This window comes from Acomys minous (genome assembly GCF_964271855.1).
Source record: "Acomys minous genome assembly, chromosome: 2".
NCBI lineage: Eukaryota > Metazoa > Chordata > Mammalia > Rodentia > Muridae > Acomys > Acomys minous.
In genome coordinates this window covers 34,692,726-34,715,059 of record NC_140484.1, presented here as the reverse complement: position 1 = coordinate 34,715,059, position 22,334 = coordinate 34,692,726, and the positions used below count along the sequence as shown (strand labels likewise).

Genomic DNA, 22,334 nt, shown 5'->3' with positions numbered 1-22,334 from the left:
CAGGGAAGTGGTTTCTTTTGTTGCCCTTTGTGCTCTGAGTTGTAGATGTGTGGTAAGCAAGGACCACATGCTACCCCTGTAGATAATCCTCACAAAACATAGCCCTCTGCCATATATCTAATAAACAAGCGGGAGGCAATGCACTTGATACTGTCTTCTTTTCTTTTATTCAGTTTTTGTTCTTAATGCTAACTATAAATGCCTGCTATGGTGACTGTGTATACAAAATGTTTTCAAAACAGGTAAACTACTTTTTAAAAAATTACATTAATTTTGTGTGTGCATGTGCACACTTGTGCTACTGCATGCCAGTGGAGGTCAGAGTTCAACTTGCAGACGCTTGTCCTTTCTCCTACTGTATGGATCCTAGAGATTGAACTTAGGTCATCATGCTTGAGGGCAAGCACCCTTACCCACTGAGCCATCTTGCCAGCTCAATAAATGTATTTTAATATGAAGAAGTTCTATCATTTACAATGAGTTTTCCAGATACAATGGTGGATTGGGTCTGCCTGGCGCACCTGTCAGAGGCTTTTGAGAACAGATCCAGAGAGATGTGCCTCTGGCCATCCCATGTCCTGGCCTGAGATACCCACCAGCTTTGGCATTCTCCACTGCTACTCACGGGTGCAGGGTAGCCAGAGATCTGGGGTCAGCCGTCTATATAAGTAAATAACTCTACACCTAATGCTTGGTGTAAGAAAACAAAACCCTGCAAAATGAAAAGCCTTTTCCCTGGTTATTAAAAGTGGAAGGTATACTAAGTCCAGAGAAGAAAGGGCTGGCATCTGTGCTCTAAAGCAGCAAGAAGGATTAAGACCTGTGTGGTGGTTAATAACTTTAAGTGCGTTTTTATAGAGGAAAATATACTAATTTTTAAAAGCAGCATAGAAAACTCTGAAGTGAAATGGAAGGAACAGCCAGAACCTGAGGGCTCTGGGTGAAGTAAAGGTTGTAAAAAGCCACACCCTGGGCCTGCACCTCAGCACCATGGCTATAGGATGTGTGTGTGTGTGTGTGTGTGTGTGTGTGTGTGTGTGTGTGTGTCTATAACATTCATGTCTTAGAGAAGTCTCGCGCCCGAGAAGCATTCCTTCCTGTGTGCATTGGCATCTGTGAGATACAGCACCTCTTCTCTTGGCTAGGATGGCTTGGGTGCTGACTTCCTAACTCTGAGCCTCCTTTGTGCCTCTGCCGCTGTTGTTCTTTCTCACCTCATTTCTCCGCAGAGTTGGCTGTTCTGTGTTGTTGTTGAGCTGAAAGGACATGATGGAAAATGCAGCACTCCCTGTAGTTCCCATGTGCATTTACAGTGGCGGGTAAGATGGAAGGCATGGAAGGCACTTCTTATGGTCACTGTAAACAGGGATGGAGGCAGGCCGGGGAGATGGTCCAGTGTGTAAAGTGCTTACCACTCAAGCGTGAGGACCTGAGTTCAATCCCCAGAACCCACATAAAAAGCCAGATGTGGTGCCACCTACTTATAATCCGAACACTGGGAAGATAAGACACAGTCCTGGGCTCACTGGCTAGCCAGCCTAACTAATAGCTCCACGTCCCAGTGAGAGCCCCAGCCCCCAAACAAGTAGCCAAACCTCAGGGTGACCTCTGGCCTTCAGGTATGCGTACACCCACTTGTGCATATGCACACACATACCTGATTTATTAAAACAAAAAAACAAAAACAAAAACAAAACCCAGCCTGGTCTCATGATGCTATCTCAGCATCTACAGCAGCCTCAGTGGAAGATTTCCGTTGCTGGAGGCAGGGAGGCAAGCTTCTTTTAGGTCACGAAGTTCTTTGAATCACTGAAGGCAGAGGAAACTTTCCGCCTTTAGCTTTGTTTGCTAAGTGTAGAGTGCTGACTGTCTTTTTTTAATCCATTAAGGATGTGTGTATTGGGTCTTCCTGTGTACTTGTATTTTAGTTATTTTAGGAAATACTGATTCTCTGGAAGACCTATAAGAGAAAACAATCAAAATTATAGTGATGAAGAACACAGCCTGACTATATTTGAATTCCAAAGGTGCTGCTTTCTGGCCATGGGATAAATGACAAATTATAAACCATCTGAAAATGAGGATAATTAACTTGCATATTCCGCTGGGTTCTAGAGAGATTGATTGGGACAGGCCTTCCTGAGGACTATGGTCCATCCCTTCCTCAGTTGTCTTGTGGTTACAATCAGAACCAGGCGAGACTTTCCTGAGAACCACCCTGGAACCCTCTACTCTGCCTCCATTTCATACTGCTAACAGCGAGTGCTATGTAAATGAGCCATCTTAAAGCTCTGGGCAGGAAGCCAGGCCGTGCATTTTGTCAGGGTTCCTTAGAGGAGCAGGGTTGGTAGAATGGATATCTATATATTTAAAGAGGATTATTAAAGTCTTTTACAGCCTATGGTCTGGCTAGCCCAACAATGGCTGTCTATTGACAGAAAGGCCAAGAGTCCAGCAGGTGTTCAGTCTATAAGGCTGGATTCTCAACTGGTCTTCAATATACTTTGGGATCCCAAAGAAGTGGGTTCTAATTTCAGCGAAAGAATGCCACAGCAATGGGTAGATGAACTTGCCAGAGAGTGAGTGAGGGCGAGCAGGCAAAAAGGAAAAGCTTCCTTCTTCCATGCCCTTTTATGTGGGCTGCCACTGGAAGGTGTGGCCCAGATTTAGGGTGAGTCATGTGGCCTCAGATGATCTGGATTTAAGGTATATCATCCTATCTCAAATGATCCAGTCAAGGAAAACCCCCTCACAGGTGTGCCCAGCTGCTTGCTTGTTTTAGTTGATTCCAGATGTAGTCAAGGTGACAAGTAAGACTAGCCTTCACATCTCTCTGGTGTGAGTTGGGAAAGAGACAGTGGAAGCCGTGGTTACATTCTGGAATCCTCTTGCCCTTTGCCTCTTCAACAGCACTGTTTCTCCACCCCAGCTTGAAGTCTCCTGGTATGTGGACTCCAGGGGATAAAAAAACCAGTTTTGTCAGCCCTTCCTTCAGGCCTGCCCTCTCGTAGGACAGGTCCGGAATCTGGGGCTTTCTTGCTTTGTGATGCTTTTGGGATTAAGGAAAACAGCTCTCACTTGGACTGGGCGCCACTCTGCGCAGTCTGCCTATGCCTTGAACACGTCAGAAACCTGCATCCTCTCCCATTACTGCTGCTGTTAATGTTGTGCCAATCTCCTTGATCTAAGTGACTTTTGCTGCCTTAAGGCAGTGCTTCCTGGATCTTTGCATGCCACAGGCTAAATTTTTTTTTTTTTTTTAAATAAGGGACCGGCAAAGTGTTGCCAGTTTTTAACACTGTCAACTGAAGAGTGACATTGTTTCCCTGGGTTTCTATCCTGTCTTGTGTTCCTGCTCCCCCACTGTGGGAGGATGGGATGAAGAAAGGACAGCTTTCTCCAGCAGATTCTAAGGGTTTGCTCACCCAGCGTCAGTACCCTGGGTTTCTTCCCGACCAGTAGTGCTTGGAAGTCTCAGCCCTAGAGGGTTTAGCCACAAGCCTGGCTCCATGTCAGCTTGAGACTGTGTCTTAAAGTGCTGGCTCTGAGCAGCGGTATACAGATGTCTCCAAGCCAAGGGAAACACTGTGTCTGAGCACGCTGCCAGAGGAGTGCTGTGTTTGCCTGAGTTTCGGGGAAATTGCCTCCTGTCTCTTTTTCAACCGTGTTTGGGTAAACAAAACACGGCCTCAGAGAGCTCTTGCAGGAGAAATTATAAAAATTCCTCAAAGCCCGTGATCTCATTTTGGATCTCCTCAGGATTCCTCATCAAGCTGCAATTAAGCAGGGAAAAATTCTGCCTTGGGGTGTGATTTTAACTGCTCAGCCGTGTTGTGACTTGACTCTCTCCTCGGGCTCCTGCCTTTCTTTACCTCTCCTGTCACCACTGCTATTTGACAGCTTCTCCAGTCGCTTCATTTAGGCTAGAAGTGAAACGCTGAGTTGAAGGGGAGGGCAGGGCAGCTTCCACACCCACCGCCCTGTGTGCCTGTGCAGCTGTGTACTCCACGAGGAAGCCGGTGGGAACAGCGCTCTTCCCTCCCTTCCCTTCCAGCCTCAGCTTTATGAGCCAGTGGAGCCGGTGGACTTTGAAGGACTTGTGATGACACATTTGAACAGCTTGGACGCGGAGCTGGCCCGGGAGCTGGGGGACCTCACCGATGACGACTTGCACGTGGCGTTCACACCCAAGGAGTGTAGGACTTTGCAGCCCTCTCTGCCAGAGGAAGGGTAAATTATTTTCTTGAACTATGAGAGGGGAAGGGTGCTGATTCGGAACCTCTTTTATTCTTTTCCTTCTTAGATCTTGAAACAGAGTCTCGCTGTGTAGCCTAAGCTGAACTCCAAGTCAAAAACCCTCCTGCCAGTGCCTGCCAAGTGCCAGGGTCACAGGTGTGCAGCATCACACCCAGCTGTGACGTGAACTCCGGGCTGGGGTGGGGGATGGGCTACAGCACAGTAGTAAAAAGCTTGTCTAGCGTGTGCAAGGTCAAGGTCTTTGATCTCTAGCATTATAAGAAGTTAGTGATGTTTTTTTTTTCCAACTAAAAAATATTTTAGGGCCTGAGGAGATGGTTCACGTGGTACAAGCACGAGGACCTGAGCTCAGCACCTCAGCATCCACAGAAAAAGCCAGGCATGGCGAGATGTGCACGCACTTGTAGCTAGACAGGCAGAAGGTATCCCTGGGGCTTGCTGGCTAGCCAGTCTAGGCAGTTAGTGAGCCCCAGGTTCACTGAGAGACCGTCCCTCAAAAACTAAAGAGTAACTGAGGAAGACACCCAACGCCTACTTACTGCCTCCACACGCACACATACACAGTCGCCAGCACCCAGATAGCCACGCTGGTGTTTTTAAAGGAGCAAAATTACCCAATCCACTAAATTATACAGTACATATGGTATGGCTACCTAGACGTAGACAGTTTTTGTTTGTTTGTTTCGTGGCGCTGAGGACTATAGGCTAGTCACGTGACCTCAAGAAGCCTCATGATGTCTATTTGCAGGCTGTCAAGAGCCTTATAACAAGTATTGAAATGTCTCTGATCACAAGCATTTTGTGGGCCAATGAGCTGTCTCAGCAGGTGGAGGCATTTGGCTGCCATCCTGACAACGTGAGCTTGATTCCCAGAACTGACTCATTCACGCTGTCCTCTCATTGCCACATATAAGTGTATATGCATGTCACATGCTTTCACACGCGCACATGTGTGCACGCGCATGTTCTTACACACACACTAAATGAATATAAAAGAATTTTTAAGGCATTTTATTTTTTTCCACACATAGGCGTAAATCAAGTTAGTAAACTAAGTTTCTCTGAACGTTTGTTGAACATCTGTTCTGTCCTGAGATAGAAAGGTGAGGAAGGGAAACTCCCTTCCTCTGCAGAAATTTTGCATGGGGGAGACACAGTGGAAACATTGTAGAGTCAATATTCAAATAACTATTTAGAGCCTAGTGGCTGAGCGTTTCCTGGGCATTAGTTCTCAGTGTCCAGCAACCATGGGCTCACGTCTGAGTGAAGCATAAGCCCTTCAGGATGAAGACCCCTGTCTCTTTGAAGATTTTGAGTGAACTTTTATTTTCGTGCATTTTTAAACCAAAATTAAGATTCACACTCCCTTGAACATTTTGAGTCTTCTCATTTCCCCCAGAAAGTCCCAGAAAGGAAAGTATGAGACATGGCCCCCGCCCTAACTGCAGTGGGGTGTTGTGTGTCAGGTTGTGTTTGAGCACAGTGTAAGATGCCTGGACAGCTGAGATGTGGGAAGTCCCTTTGTTCTCTTCTTGGGTCAGTTTTCCCTTCACATAGCTAGTTAACCACATATACAGCTCCATTCTGTGTGGGAAATACCATTCCCCGCTCCCCCCCAAAAAAACAACCAGATCTTTGTCATCATTGGAAAACCTTTTCCCCTAGTGTCAGGCCATTTATTCAAGTGTGGTTTTAATGTTGACAACACATTTTCATCTTCAGTAGAGTCACATTATTTACTTGGGTGAATTTTTTTTAAACTTTTTTATTTAATTTTAATTTATGTGCATTGATATGAGGGTGTCGGATCTTGGAGTTACAGACAGTTGTGAGATGCCATGTAGGTGCTGGGAATTGAACCGGGGACCCTTGGAAGAGCAGACAGTGCTCTTAACCACTGAGCCAACTCTCCAGCCCTATTTGGGTGAATTTTTAGGGTTATCTTTAAATGTAGCCAGAATCTTGGAAGAATTGGTGTAAAAATACAGGACGTTTAGAGGTAGAAGGATGCACGCCTTTAATCCCAGCACTCGGGGGGCAGAGGCAGGCAGATCTCTGTGAGTTCGAGGCCAGGCTGGTCTACAAAGTTAGTCCAGAACAACCAAGGCTACACAGAGAAACCCTATCTCAAACAAAAACAAAAACAAACAAACAAACAAAAAACAAAAACAAACAAACAAAAAAACCTTTGATAAATAAGGCAGGTTTTCCTAGATCCATTTTGTGAGTGGGATACTGATTTGTTGCTATGACTTATAGTGAACATTTTACCTCTTGTGACTTTAAGGCAACCTGTGCCATCTTGGTTGTAGCCAAAGTCTTCTGTATAAGCAAAGCAGGCAGGGAAAGGTATTCTGGTCATCATGAGAGTGAACACTAGTGACTTTAGGTCAACACCCTGTGCCTCACTCAGAACCTGTGTTAGGTAGTGATCTGATCTGTGGCAGTCATGAGCCTGGGCCCTCCGGGTCCCAGCATGGCCATTTGGTCTGTGGATTTATTTTTTTACCACCTTGTTCTTCTGCACAAGAGTAACAGCCGTGCCTGCCCTGTTGCATCCATACGTGTTAAGTGCTTGAGTCAGTGCCCAGTGTATCATAAATGTCACCTAAGTCTGAACTAGTGCAGAGTCTACTGTGTGCCAGACGCTCTCTCAAGCACATTGCACATTTGCATCAAATCATCTTTATGATTCTCTAAAGGAAGCAAACTTATTATATCACCACTTGCCGGTGAGGAAATTGAGACACAAAGGGCTTGAATGACTGGCCTAAGGCTATGAAGTCAGTGCGGGATGGAGCTGGGATTTGGGCAGTTGGGGATAAGAGATCTCATATCTAGCCTCTGTAGAATTTTGTCTTAGACCGATAGCAAATTCTGCTGGTGAGTTCTGACTCCCTCTGTTAGCCAGTTTCCTTTTACTGTAACAAATACCCGTGACAACTCAACTAAACAGAAGAAACATTTATTTTGGCTCACGATTTTGAAGGTTTCAGCCCCTGGCTGCTTGGCTATATTGCTTTGGCCCTGTAGTGACAAAGAGTATTGCGAAGAGATGATAGCAGAGAAGAAATTTGGGCCCACTTCATGGCCGGGTGCCCAACCCAGAGAGGACGAGAGCAGTGTCCCACAGTCCCCTTCAAGGTCATGCCCCCAGTGATGAAGACCTTTCCTTAAGGCCCTACATCCTGAAGATTGTGTCATGCCAGAGACTAAGACTTTAACACGTGGGCCTGTGGAGGATAGCCAGGATCCAAATTATAGCATCCCTATTTTACAAATGCAAAATTAAGGCTTACAGTATGGCATGGGAGGGGGAAAGCCCAGAGGCCTCAACCCTAGACAAAGAACTTCAGGCAGCTAAGGAATGCTGAGAGCCAGGGTAAATAGCCTTCCCCAGGGAAGAGCAATTACTTGTCTAATACCAATTGGTCAGCCTTGAAAACATACATATACATATATAACTAACAGTATATGGACCAAGGCATATGTTTATGAATATGTATGTATGTGCATATATAGATACATTTACAGGTATTTACAGGTGTAACAATTAAAGAAAAGGAGGCCATGAATTTGAGTAAGAGCATGGTAGAGTTCGAAGGATGAAAATAAGTGTTATAATCATATTTATAATCTCAAAAAAATATTTAAACAAAAAAACCTGCTGCTTTTAGACCTATTTACACCTACTACTGATGTGTTTCTAACAAGACCAAAAGCTTTGGTACTTCATTATTTCTGGATTTCAGGACTGTAAAACATAGAGATAGAGACTATCTCTAATGGCACACTTCTCAGCAGGTATGACAGGAATTCAAAGCCTAAGTCTACAAAGCCTCAGAATGGAAAACACACATGCCCTAACAAAAGAGCAAAAAAAAAAAGGAACTGTTAAAAATAACTATTTGAACTTACTTTTCATGTTTGGTGTTTAATTGTAGCTGTTTCTCCCTACTTGTGTCTTAATGCCTTTAGGCATAGATGTAGCTTAACAGTTCTCTGTAACAAAGAAACTCACAGAGCTTAAAATAAAAAAATTGATTACATCAAAAACCAGATACCATTGCCTTAGGAATACTTCATACACTTGAAATGAATGGGCAAGTACATTGTTATTGATACCTATTTGAAGTGGCGTTGTGTCCCTTCATTATGGCAAGGATTTGTTGTATCACTTTTGCCCAGTAATAACCTGTTCTTAATCTCATTTTTCACCTAATTAGAGTTGAACTGGATCCTCACGTCAGGGACTGTGTTCAGACCTATATTCGAGAGTGGCTGATTGTGACCCGGAAGTAAGTTCATTCCCTCTTTATATATAAATGCTAGTCTGTATAAATGTAAATTTTGCATCGTTGTGTTTTCTTTTCCAAATTAAATGGCTTAATTGGAGGGGGGGGGCGGTCAGCTAGGGTTACAGAAAAACTGAACAGAAAACCTTGAGATTTACCATATTCTCTCAGAGTGTCACTCATGCTGGGCACACATTTGGCTACATCCTCGGGCCTAGTATTGGTTTTTGAGCTATATATTTGATGGCTTTTGGCAAATGCATAACGACAGGCTTTTGCCCTTGCAGCATCAAGCAGGGTTTTGCTGCTGTGAAACTCCTGGTGCTCCTCCACCTGTTCCTGCTCCCACCCTCATTGGTCTGTCAGTCGTCTTCATCCTCTTAGACTTCATCTTGCTTCATCTTGTCCCTTCGTGCCTTCATCCCTCATTTTCAGTTAGCATGGAAAAAAAGCCTTGCATTGTACAGACGCACTACAGTCCATGTATCTCTTCAGTTAGGAAGAAACCCACATTCTAAACATGGAAAACACAGTCTGTTAGCCAGGCAAGGAAGAGCATACCTGCAGTTACAACTGCTCAGGAGGCTGAGGCAGGGAGATACTTTCAACCTAAAAATTCAAAGCCAGCCTGAGCAGCATGACAAGGCCCTGTCTCACAAAAAGAATAATGAAAAAGAAACACGTCCTTTCATTTCTTTTTATTATTATTATTATTATTATTATTATTATTATTATTATTATTATTATTATTATTATTATTTTGATGGACTCCTACAGAAAAAAATAGTGAATTGAAACTTGGCCTCAGATCCAAAGATGTCATTGGAATTTGAGACTCCAAAATAAAGCACTTGCTAGTCTTTCATCAAGAGAACATTTTGATCTTCGGTTTAATCAAACATTTTGTGACCCCCTCCCACCCCCCTCCACAAGGTTTCTATCTCCATAGTGATGACCTTCACAGCACAGCCTTGTGAGAAGCATTTGAACACATAGGGATCCCTGTCATGTGCGCATGTGCACATGTATGCTGACATGTGTGTTGGGAAGTAGGCTGCAGGCTGTCTACAGAGGTACATATGACAGGACCTCTGAGACATAAGCAGCTTGCAAAAAATAGCTTCCCTTTTCCCTACTTTAGCAGGAATGATTGTTCTCAGGGATAAATAATAAATGGCTCTTGGCATTGGTTTTTATCCAGTTCCTGTATATGTGCCATTGAATCTGTGCTTTTTAAAAAAAAATAATAATGTCAGAATGCATACTGTTTCCAGTAGTTGCAGAGGAGAAAGAATTACTTATAGAAAGTAATTATGAGCTGAGTGTGGTGGCGCATGCCTTTAGTCATAGCCCTTTGGAGGCAGAGGCAGACAGATTGCTGTGAGTTTGAGGCCAGCCTGGTCTACAAAGTGAGTCCAGGACAGCCAAGGATACACAAAGAAACCCTGTCTTGAAAAACCAAAAAGAAAAAAAAAAGTAATTATGACAGAGCTACATGCCAGTCTGTCTTCCATTCTAATACAAATGGAAAACAAAGTTTGCCAGCCAGGCAAGTAAGATTATGCCTTTCTACTTATTAGAGATTTCAGAACAAGTTGTTCTCAAACTTCAAAATGTTATAATTAGAGGCACTTTTCTGGGTATTTAAAGTTCTAGAAAGAAATCCAAGAAGGAACAATAAACAGAAAGGTCTATTGGACTAAATTTGGTTTTCAGATTTATTTTCTATTTGAAGCACTGTACTTGTTCCCTCCTCCTGGTAGTACAGACTTTTTGAATTTTTTTTCTATCTTCCACAAATTTTACTTTAAAAAAAAAAAAACAACAAAACTTTAGAATGCTCCTGGTAGAAATTTTGGAAACTATAGAGAAACAAAAGCAAAAATAAATTAATTTCATTCTGTGTAGATAACCATACTTGACAGTGGTGTATAGGCCTTGAATAAAATTTCTTTGTAGTATATGTTTATATAAACACTAAATCAAACTCTAGTACTATTTTTTAGCCTGCATTTTCAGTTTTCACAATATGGGAGGATTCCCTATCTTTAGTTTTTATTATTCTTCCTCAACACAGAAACTAATGATTGCATTATACATGCATGTCACACTTTTTTCAGCCAGTTTTAACATTTAGGTAACTCCCCATTTTTTTGTTTTTATACTTACAATGTAGCAATGCCTTCTCACTAAAACTCTGTGCACATTTATTTTTTTTCCTATGGGGAAAATATAGTTTATATGCCTAAGATATATGCACAAATTTAAGACTTAATAATAGATCAAAGATTTAATCAATGTGTGAATTATATATTGAATATAACAAATATAAAATATTGTCATTTACTAACATTGTCAGTTTTGTAAAAGAATTGTCATTGTTTACATTTTCTTTGACTATCTGATTGAACATTTTTCCCATATATTTGTTGGACACAAGTAATTATTTTCTTTGGCACACTATTTAATAAATTTGTACAACTCTATTAAGCTACTTGGTTTTATAGAACTTTAAATAACTTTTTTCCCTTTTCATGATTGGGGGAGGGGTATATACATGTTTGTTTGCATATGTGTGTCTCTGTCTCTCTATTTCTGTATCTCTCTGCCTGTCTATCTGCCTCTTTCTCTCTCTCTCTTTCTCCTCCCTACCCCGTGTGTGTGTGTGTGTGTGTGTGTGTGTGTGTGTGTGTGTGTGTGTGTATGCACATGCATGTGGAAGCACAAGGTTGATGTTAGGGATCTTCCTCAATTATTTGTTCACCTTACACATTGAAGCAGGGTCACTCAGTCACACCCAGAGTTTGCAGATGTGGCCCACTTCGCTAGGCAGGTTGCTTAGCAGGTCCCTGTCTTCAGCAGCTTCAGCAGCTTCTCCGCGGGGTCTGGGGATCTGCACTCTGAAGTCTTGCCTGCACAGCAAGTGCTCTGATTGCTGAGTAATCTCCCCTGCACTAGAGCACTTTTATTGCTAAATATATTAACTTTTCTACCACAGGAGTTCCTTACCCAGTATATTTTTAAAAATTGTTTGTATTTTAACATCTAGAATGATTTATGTAATTAAATCCATATTGGTATTTTCCTTAAAATTTTTATTTTGGTGCCATGTTTAAACGTACAGCTTTGGGTTAAAATATGGGTCTTGACCTTTAGCCATTTGATTGTTGTTTCTGTTCCCTTGTGGGTTCCATTTCTTTTTCAGGAGCAGTGATTATCCACTCACTTATCTCTTATGAAAACAATATCTGTTTATATTATGTCAAGCATACTGGGGTTGGAGATAAGCATTGGCTGAGTTCTCAGCACACTTGTGTCATGGGCCGGTTCCCTCCCTTAAAACAAGCTGGTTGGCAGGGAAAAGCTCCAACTCCAAAACTCATTTGACAGCTTCTGACAACCTTTGACCAGCGTCTTACAGAAGGGCACATTTTCCCACCCCTACATTAGATTCTCTGGTCTATGAATCTGAAATGTTGAGTATGAAAGTTACAATCCCAACTCACACTTCTCCCAGCAATCATTCAGTCTCTGTGAATACCCATAATGCTTCATTCATGGGGAAAAATCCAGGCACCCTTCATCACCCAACCCCAACTACTCTTTTCAACACAGCATTTAAAAAAAAACATTTTTATATTTCATTAATTAATTTTTAATTAAATACTAAGCCTCTTTATTCTTTGGCAATTTCAAACATATACAGTGTAACTCGATTGTATCCATTGCCTGTTCCCCTGGTCACTCCCCTACCAGCAGTTTTCCTGCAACTTTCATGCCCTTTCTTTTTCTTTTTCTGAATCCAGAATCCAGTTGGAGCTGACAGCATGCACATGGGTGTGGGGCAGTCCACCAGAGCATGGGCAATGTACAAGCCCTAACAGCCCCTAAGACCCCTTTCCCAGCAGCCAGCAACTGCCAGTAGTTCCACAGCTAAGGGTGGGCTTCATGAGCCCCTCCCTAGTCACAGCACAGAGAAATGGCTTAATTACCACTACTTGCTGCCAGGCGACCTGAGTGTGGTTCGCAGCACCCGTGTTGGGCTTCGCACAGCCACCTGTGCCTCTGAAGGCATTCCTATATATTCACACATACATGCTCATGTGTGTATGCGTGTGCGCGCGTACACACACACACACACAAATAAAAGTAATAAAATATTTTTGAGATGACAATATAATTACGACATTCCTCCTTTTCTTTTCCTCCCTTCAAATCCTTCCATATTCCCATTCTTATTCTCTTTTAAATTTACGGCCTCTTTTTTTTTAATTAATTATTGATACAAGTACATGTGTATATAGAGATACATGAAAACATATAACCAATTGGTAGTGTTTTGTGTGGGCGAGGCCTGTGGGCTCTCCCTCATCCTCTTTGGCATGCCTATTGCCATTTCCAGCTCATGTTTACGCAATCGTCTTGGTGAGACTTTATGGGAGTAACCTTGGCATTAGTGGGCCACACAATTTTATAGCAAATTCCCTCATCCTCTGACTTTGCCACTCTTTTCACCCCCTCTTCTGAAGTCTTCCCTGAGCTTTAGGTGTGGGAGTGATTTGTAGATGTATCCATTGGAATTGGGATTCACGGCTCTGCTTTTTGTTTTGTTTTGTTTTTTCGAGGCAGAGTCTCTCTGTGTAGCCTTGGCAGTTCTGGACTCGCTTTGTAGACCAGGCTGGCCTTGAACTCACAGTGATCCACCTGCCTCTGCCTCCCGAGTGTTGGGATTAAAGATGTGTACCACCATGCCTGGCTTCAGCTCTGCATTTTGAATGGGTGTTGGAACTAGGATTCGCAGCCCTGCATTTTGATTGGTTATTGGAACTGGGATTCACAGATCTGCATTTTGATTGGTTATAGTTTGTCTCCATAGTCTCCACCATGGTCCTCATACCTCACCAGAATCTGTCATTTTATCTTATAAACATACATTGTAATTTTTTTTTAGATCATCTTGTTTCAGAGAACTTGCCTTTTTTTTTTTTTTTTTTTTGAATGGTTGCCTTGTTATCCTCAGAGGGAAATTATGTACCATGAGTAACAGTATCTTTCTCTGTTAATGGATATGTAGCTGTCTCCCCTTTTTATAATAATAAATTTGCTTACATATGATTGCAACTATTCCTGAAAGTAGAAATGAGCCCCACATATCTAATATGTTCTGACTAGTTCTTCCAAATCATTCTCCAAAAAAGCTGTGCTAATTCACTCCATGACCAACGCAGCATGGAACTACCCCTTTAAACCATTTCCTTATCAATGTTGGATATTATTAATAAAAATACATTTAAAATTTCCCATCTTATTTTAATGTCATTTTAAATTGTAGGCTGTTATTACCTATCTCCTGAATGCTGCTGATTCATATATTCTGATTGTATTCCCTTAGTCTAAAAGCCCAAATATATACTATATTTATATATGCACATACTTCCAGCATATACCACAAAGTTCCATTTCTGGGGATTTGACTAAATGAAAATCTATGTTCACATAATGTCTCTATGCAAATATTTATAGATTTTATTGGTAGGTGCCAACATTACAAATAACACTGAGTATATTCAGTAGGGTAATGACAAAGCAGATTCTGGTAAGTGCATACAATGGGTTACTACTCAGAATTATGATGGAAAATTTAAACTACTGCTCATACAACACCAGGATGTTACCAGATTCATTGAGCTAAGTAAAATAAACCATCTAGTAAAAAATTGCATGATTCCATTTATATGATATTCTTTAAAAAAAAAACTTTACTTTTTTTAAGTTGTAAAAGTAGAAAAGAAGCCAGTGGGTTCCAGAATCTGGTGTTGGGGAAAAGAGTTGGGGAAGGCACGGTAGAATTTGGAGAGTTTGTAGAACTCGCCAGTGTCTTAATTGAACTAGTATTGGCATAACTATGTTCATTTGTCAAAACTCAGAAGTGGCTGGGGGTGGTGGTGGAACGCACCTTTAATCCCTGCACTCATGGAGGCAGAGGCAGGTGGATCTCTATGAGTTCAAGGGCAGCCTGGTCTACAAAGCGAGTTCCAGGACAGCCAAGGCTACACAAGAGAATCCCTATCTCAAAAAAACCAACCAACCAAACAAACCTCAGAACTGTGCTCCTGAAAGTAACTGTCCCAGTTACTTTTCCATTAGTGTAGCAAAGCACCATGACCTAGGCAACTTATAAAAGAAAACGTTTAACTGAGTTCACTGTCTCAAAGGGTTAGTCTATGATGGTGGAGCAAAGCCATGGTGGCAGGAACAGCTGAGAGCTCACATCTTGCTCCTCAAGCACGAGGCAAGAAGGGAACACTAGGAATGGCCACATCTTTCGAAAACTCAGAGCCCACCTCCCACCCCCAGGTCTCCATCAAGACCACACCTCCTAGCCCTTTCCAAACTGTTACACCAATGGGGGGGGGAGGCAAGTCCTCAAACATATGAGCCTATGAGGGATTATTCTTATTCAAACCTCCACAGTAACTGTATATCACAAGTGATGGATAGAAATGTAAAATAGAAAATATCTACTTTGTTTGTTTGCTGTGGTTGATTATACTATTTTATCAGATGGTGCTTTCACCAGAACAGAGCTGAGTTTACTTTCCATTGCTGTGGTAAAACATTGACCACAAGTAAATTTGGGGGAGGAAAGGGTTCATTAAGCTCACCTGTCCCTGTCACAGGCATCACTAGGAGAAGCTAGGGCAGGGACTGAAGCAGAGACCGTGGAAGAACGCTGCTGCAATCGAGAGGAACAGCTCTTACCTCAAAGGAATTTAAAAACATGGCTTATGTGGAACAAATGTGAGTGATCACAGCCAGGGAACATACATTTAGAGCTCATTGAATACACTGTTCCAACATGGAAGCAATTTTGTGAATTTTGTAGTAACAGCAAAGCCAAGGTATTTTAAAAAATACATTGGTGGAAGCAGCAGAGTGGTGGGTTATGGCGAGATGGGGAATCCCCCCCCCCCTCATAGGTCTCAGATGCTATCGGATGGTACTCTTAGCTTTGGGATCAGTGGGAGCTAGTATCTTCCTAGTTAAATTGCAAAACATGTTTATTTATTAGTCCCGGGATGTTATATCTGACACAGAAGTCTACAAGGAATAGCTATGTAGGAGCTAATGCTAACCCAAGAGAAAGTGTAATTAGACTATGGACCTGCAGTATTTCAATTTCTTTACATCATTGCAGTTCTAATCAGTCAACCAGTGTTTGCAGACAGCTTCATTCCACAAATTGTAGTTCATACTGCTTACTGGCTTGCTTACCCAACCGACAAGCAGCTTAAATTAGATCAGTTATTATTATCATATAAAGAAAAGAAGAAGAAGAAGAAGGAGAAGAAGGAGAAGGAGAAGAAAAACCAGGACAATTCAATATTGTAAAAGATTTCTTGAAATTTGATGATCCAAATCAGAGACTATAATTTATATACTCATAGGATGACGATAAGATTTGGGAAATTTTAGTATTTGTACTGTAGGGCTTATATAGTTATAATTTGATCCATGAGAACTGTTCTTTCCAGCTGGGCACATGTCTGTAATTCTAGCACTAGGGAGACTGTGGCTGGAAGATTGTGAGTTCCAAGCTATCCCGGACTACATAGTGATTTATACATATGCATTAAAAACTGCGTATATAAGGAGTGGAGAAATGTCTCGGTGGTTAAGAACACTTAACTGCTCCTACACAGGACCTGGGTTTCACTCCCAGCACCCACATGGTGGCTCACAGTCTTGAGTAACTCTCATTCCAGAGGATCTGATGCCCTCTTCTGCCCTCTGCAGGCAACAAGCACACACGTGGTGCACAGACGCTAATGCAAGCAAAAGCATCCATACTCATAAAGTAAAAACCTTAAAAATGCATATATGTATGTAGGTGCACCCATATTTTAACCACTGTAAGTGCACTGAGTTTTTTTAAGATCCTATTACTGTAGTAATGATCAAGTAAACATTAACTTAACTTGTTTATGATGTTTATAAAAAGCATAAAATATAATAGACACTTCAATTAGTTTGTCAAGGGAATAACCCTGAAACTACACCATATATTTTACTGCACTTTGGGCATGGGTGGCAGCCTGCTTTCTCGAGGGGTCTGATCTTAATGAAGCCACTTTGCCTTCTGTGGACACATCTTTGTCATCTAAAACCATGCAGTCAAGCTCTGATTTACTTAGCTCCTTTATCCCTCAATTATCTCCTGGCTGCTATTACATTTCTCTGTAATATCTAGAGATAGACTTTTATGCCCTTGCTCTCTGTGATAATGGCTTTGAATTCCACTTAATGGGCAGAGGTGTGGGGTAATGGCCGCTCGCATTCCCTCCCACTCTCATCGTTCTGTAGGGCATTTGCCACTCAGGTTCTATCATTGACATGTTTAAATCAGATAGATAGTGCTGCTGTGAAGGACAAAAGAGAGGGCTAGACTTATTTTTAATCACTCAAAAGGGAAAGGCTGAATTATGTCAAATATATGATCTCCTTTTGGAAAAAATACATTCACTTTTTTCTGTTTTTGTGTGTGAGTGTGCGCCTGCGTGCGTGCGTGCATGTGTGTGTGTGAGTGTGCACGTGCGTGGTGTGCGCATAGATATGAAAGTCAGAGCAACCTGAAGGAGGCAGCACTTTTCACCATGTTGGGCTTGGGTACTGAACTCAGACTTGGCAGCCAGCACCTTTACCTACTGAGCCATCTTACCAGCCCAGAAAATATGTTCTTTTACTTGAAATATTTGCCTGTGATTCTTAGACTGGAAGATTTTTTTTAATAGATCCCCTTCTGTGTTCCATGTCTATACTGCCAAGTTTATCTAAAGAAAACACTTCTTTCGTCCTTTTCATTTCATGTGTTTTGAAAATAGGCACAGCCTTGATGGTTCACGTGGGGCTGGGATTGCTCTCACCTAATTCCTGTATACCTTCATAATGTTGTGTGCATATATGCTCGATAGCATCCTTTGGGAGATAGTAAGGATTTTAAGCACATTTCCCTGTCATTTTCTCTAAATGAAGCTGGGGTGATTAACTTCAGAATGTTTTCCATGTCTAGGTGGTGAGTCAACCTCTCCAGTGATTACAGATGCTCACGTGCTATTTATTTTTGGTGTATTATCCACAGCCACAGTGAAACATTTCATGGGTGTTATGGGCAGCATCATAAAAGTTCCTTGACTTTGTCTCTCATCCCGGGTGATTAAGGCAACTCTTCAGGAAGGTCATGCTCAAGGAGAGCAGGGATATCAAGGAATAGGGTATCATCTGTTTTATTGCTCCGTTCTTTACTCCCAGTGAACTGGTAAACAATTAAAAACTGAACACATCAGTGCATATAATTCAGTTACTCCCAAAACACCATAAAAATGTCTCCCTGATCAATAATTGCTTATTATGACACACATTTGTTGTGCTGGCTGTCAAGGTGCTCTGCTTTCTTAAAGCACAGAGAACGAGCCATCAGCCAGCACGGTAACAAGCAGTAACCTGGCCGTGAGCGTCATTACTGCCTGCTCCAGGCCATCTTTGCAGAGACCCTGGCCAAAGGCCTCTTCTACCAAGCCTTCCCTGGTGTGGCCAGTAACTGTCACCACCTTCTGTGACTTTTTAAGCCATCTTGCTTCTCCTGAAGCTTTTGTCACCATGTCCATTAAGCTCTAGGTTACCTGTGTCTTCCCTGTTAACTGTGGCACTTTTTGCAGTGAGCCAACTTCTCAGCTGTATGTATTCTCCTTGGGCCTTATTCTCGAGGGAATCGAAGTTATGAACATTTGTTGAATGAAAGGCTGAGTTAAACTTTAGCAAAAAAATATCCATCTCATATTTCATGGCACAGCCTTAGCAGCATATGTAGGAAGGGAACTTCATGAAAATCTTGGGGGACAGGGGGGCACGGGTTTAAGCAGGACAACAGACTCACTCGGGGCTTTGCATCCGAGGATGTTAGAAGTAGAATACTAAAATGGGCTCTTTTCAGAGCTCTACCCTTGTATATTTCTCCTACAAAAACAGTGTGATTCTGCAGAAACACTAGAAGACTTTAAATTCAGTGTGCCTGCGAAGTCAGCATCTGGACTTAGAGCGCACTCATTGTGACATTGCATGGGGCAGTATTGTCACGGACGCTAATGATAACAACTGGCATATTGTTACCCATGTCTTTGCTGCTACCCTAGAAGCAGAACTTGGGCCAGAGATTCAGAAGCCTGTGGTTTTCAAGGGTGGGTCTTTAGAAGAAGCCCAGAGTAGAGCCTACTAAGGATGGGGTCTCAGATCGTATTAGCCTTGGGCTGCAACAGTGTGGCGAAGAGAAAAGCTAGACTGTAAAATTATCTCACTGTCCCACTCTGAAGGACGGGACTACTGTGTTCCAAAACCAAACTTTACAGCCACCATGGAGCCAAAGTAATAGGTTGGCATGGGGGACAGGAAGGTAAGGAGTTGACACTTCCTACGCCCACAGCAGCTGGGGAGTTGGTAAAGGGGACTTGACTGGGGCCCCAGTAGTCTTTACTACCTGATGCACTGCTTTCCTTTTATTTTGATACAACCTCAAATTTACAGAAAAATTGTCAGTATGGAGCAAAGTCCTCCTCTTCCTTACCGCTAACCATGTGAGACTGGGCTTCCTACCTGATTTTCCCATCACCCTCCCTACATTAGTTTATAATTGCTATAAACAAGTACATTTTTCCATCCTAGTTGCCATATAAACCCCACATTCTGAAAATTAATATTAATGTTTCATTACCACTTAATCCTCAGATTTCATTCTTCATCAAATGGCCAATCAACTGGATTTCAAGAATCCAGCTCCAAGTTGCACTCTGCACTTGAGTATGTCCTTGGTCTTCCTCCCTCTGGAAGACCCTCTCAGCATCTGTTACTTCCCTGCCTTTTGAAAAGATGGGCCGGCTACCTGATGGACTGTGCCTCCTTTTGTGTTTAGTTGTTATATCTCATTCCTCATCAAACTTTGTTTATTTCTATCAATATTGTTCTATAATTTCCCATTTTATTGAGTGACTTGTTTAACTCATGTCTGTTGTTTTATTTTGATGTTCAGTCTTCAGTTGGACAGGTGCCTTTTTTTAACCTGCCCCCGGCAGTCACTGCTGAGCCAACCTTACTCTCCGACGCAAGATGTTCAAAAACTCTTAGATTTTTTCCCTTCCTGCCTCTGGACTTGGCCATGGCTTTCAGATGCCGCTGTGCTTTGGCAGACAGTGGTGCTCAGCCACATGTGTTACCTTTGCTCATTTGTACTGAGGGATTGCTCCTCGCATCCTTTTACAGGACAGAGTAAAAGCCATGAGTTTTTGTTGACATGTGCATCCAACTTCATGGCGTTTGTTCTGGCAATCTCCTTTTGATATTTTAACTCTTTTACCTGGAAAGATATGGCTCCCGAGTCTTTTATGTTCTTATTAAGTTGTCTGATCCTCCTATGTGTAACCACTGCCCGTACTGCCCGTCCACCCCACTCGACCTCCTCCCTCTATTCTGACTCTGGCACTAGGTGTGCCACTCCTGCCTGGATGAGCCTCGTTAGCTTGCCCTGACACAGTACCAGGATGCCTCTTCACAGGGATGGGGCCTCGTCACCGAGCCCAAGTACTACACCTCATGTCAGGTGTTCCTTCTTAGAAGTGCTTCTTGATTAGACCCAGGCTGTCCATGCTTTGACATCTTCTTTGTGCCATTTGGGCTCCGTGAGGGCAGCACTTTAATAATAAGTGCATTTCTTACACTTTCCTGCATGCAAGTTCCCATTCTGGATGTCCCAGGCTACTTTCCACCCCAAGACACAGATGGCTGCCTTATTCTAATGTTCCTTACAGTTTTAACACCTCATTGGATAGGAAAATGAGGAAGGAGAGGAGACAGTGTTTGAGAAATGGGGGGGGGGGGGCGGGTAGAGAAGGGGAGAGGGAAAAGGAGAGGGAAGGGAAGGGAGAGAGAAGAAGGCACAATTATTCTCTGACCCTCACAATAAATTCTTAAAATGAACTTCAGTTGTTCCTTTTCCATACCCGAGGAAACTGGCTCAGAGACACAAGGCCACCTGCCTAGATCCGGTCTTTCTTGACACGTTTATAAGGAGCCAGCATCTGAGCTCAGCCAGATTCTGCCGGCTGCACATTCTGGCCTCTAAAGAGAAGGCTTTGGAGACGTCTTTGGCCTTGGGGTGTTGCTGAGTGTGTCAGAGGGTGGTAATGACAAAGCCTGGGAAGCTGTAGGCTGTACTCGTCTTGTGCAGACAGTTGTTCTCCCAGGCTCCCGACTTCCCCATCTTTCTGGTGAATGCACACAGGCTCAGTGGGACCTTGGCTTTGTTTAAGGCGGTTGCCAGGGTGGGGCGACTAGCTGGGATGGCTGTAGCCAGAGGCGCTGAGCCAGTGTCTCACTGCCTTCCATCCTGGCACTTCTGGAATGAATCACATTATGCTTGCCAGCCCCTACTTTCTTCCCCAGCCAGTTGTTACCCCTGCTTCCATGAGAAGTGCCGTGGCTCTCTGAGACCTTAAGATAGGGAAGTGCATGCTAAGGGCATGGGGAAGGGGACAAAATCTTGTTCTGACCCCAGCACGAGTACACTGGTCTTACTGCTTTCCATGGCACAAATCCCAAAGGCTAAAGTGTATACGTTATGAAATAAGCATTGACATCAGCCTCTGGTTGATTTGCCAGTGTCTTCAGGATCCATGTAAAGAACTCCACAACAAAGCCCAACAAAACAGAAGCAAGGACAGGGGTGTCTATTTGCAACAAACAAACAAAGACAAAGACATTTTGGGCCCCCAGAGGACCTTAAGAAGAGCATGTTGACTTTTTAATCATGAAATCACAAATTCAGGAAAGACACCTTTAAAATTGTCTATTGTCCATTTCTCACCCTGTGATGAAAGGAAGGCATGACCTGAAGGTGATGAGGAAGGCAGGTGTGTGTGTGTGTGTGTGTGTGTGTGTGTGTGTGTGTGTGTGTGTGTGTGTGTGTGAAGCTAATGTAGTGTAGTCCCGGTTGCTAAAGCTGCACCACAGGCCTTTAGCTCTACTGCTTCTTGAGTGTTTTCCCTATGGCCCAAGTGTTCCTTGAAAAGGAGCTTGTAATGCTGACCCTTCAGAAGCAGCGCTCTTTGGAGGGGACAGCTCCTAAAAGAGTAACTGCAGACCCCACTGTGAGAAGTCAGAACTGCCTCAGAGAGATGAATGCTATCTTTTAGTCTTTTCTCTGTTTCACATAGGTCTTTACAAAGTTGATAGCCACAGGCCTAATGTCTGTCCATTTGGGTCTAATTACAAGATGATACTTCTCATTTGCCCATATTTGCTACTACGTTAGTTAGATTACTTCCTCTTCCCGGGATATCAGAGCACCCACCATGTGGCCAAGTGGGTAAGGTGATGGGCTAGACCACCCACAGTTTTTTTTTCATTTATTGTTTATTTGTGAGTATGGGTGTTTATGTACAGATCATAGGGTGTGCACAGAGGTTAGAAAACAACCTGCAGGAGTTGCTTCTCTCCTGCCCTTATTTTGGGTTCCAGGGATCAAACTCAAGCTGTAAGACTTGGTGGCAAGCACCATTACCTGTTGAGCCACCTTCCTACACACCTAGGGGTTTTTTTGTTTTGTTTTTGTTTTTTCCTTTATATACCAAGAAAGCCTGCCACCCTCTTCTGTGTGGCTCCCTAGACTTATTTGGTTTCAAGAAGTTGGCAGACTTAAGAAATCTCACAGCAGGTCATCACCCAAAGAACTATGTT

General features: G+C 42.8%; 1 protein-coding gene across 4 annotated transcripts in view; it reads left to right on the top strand.

The window, feature by feature from the left end:
• DOCK8 (dedicator of cytokinesis 8) overlaps positions 1 to 22,334 on the top strand; it is a 204,464-nt gene that overhangs the window by 49,326 nt on the left and 132,804 nt on the right. For 3 of the 4 annotated variants that reach the window (XM_084771714.1, XM_084771715.1, XM_084771716.1), the window contains 2 exons: positions 4,055 to 4,230; positions 8,484 to 8,555. In XM_084771714.1, coding sequence (XP_084627840.1) covers positions 4,055 to 4,230; positions 8,484 to 8,555 — 248 coding nt within the window. Of the gene's footprint in view, positions 1 to 1,300; positions 1,320 to 4,054; positions 4,231 to 8,483; positions 8,556 to 22,334 lie in introns of those variants that run through there. The other variant, XM_084771717.1, reaches the window with a different exon arrangement.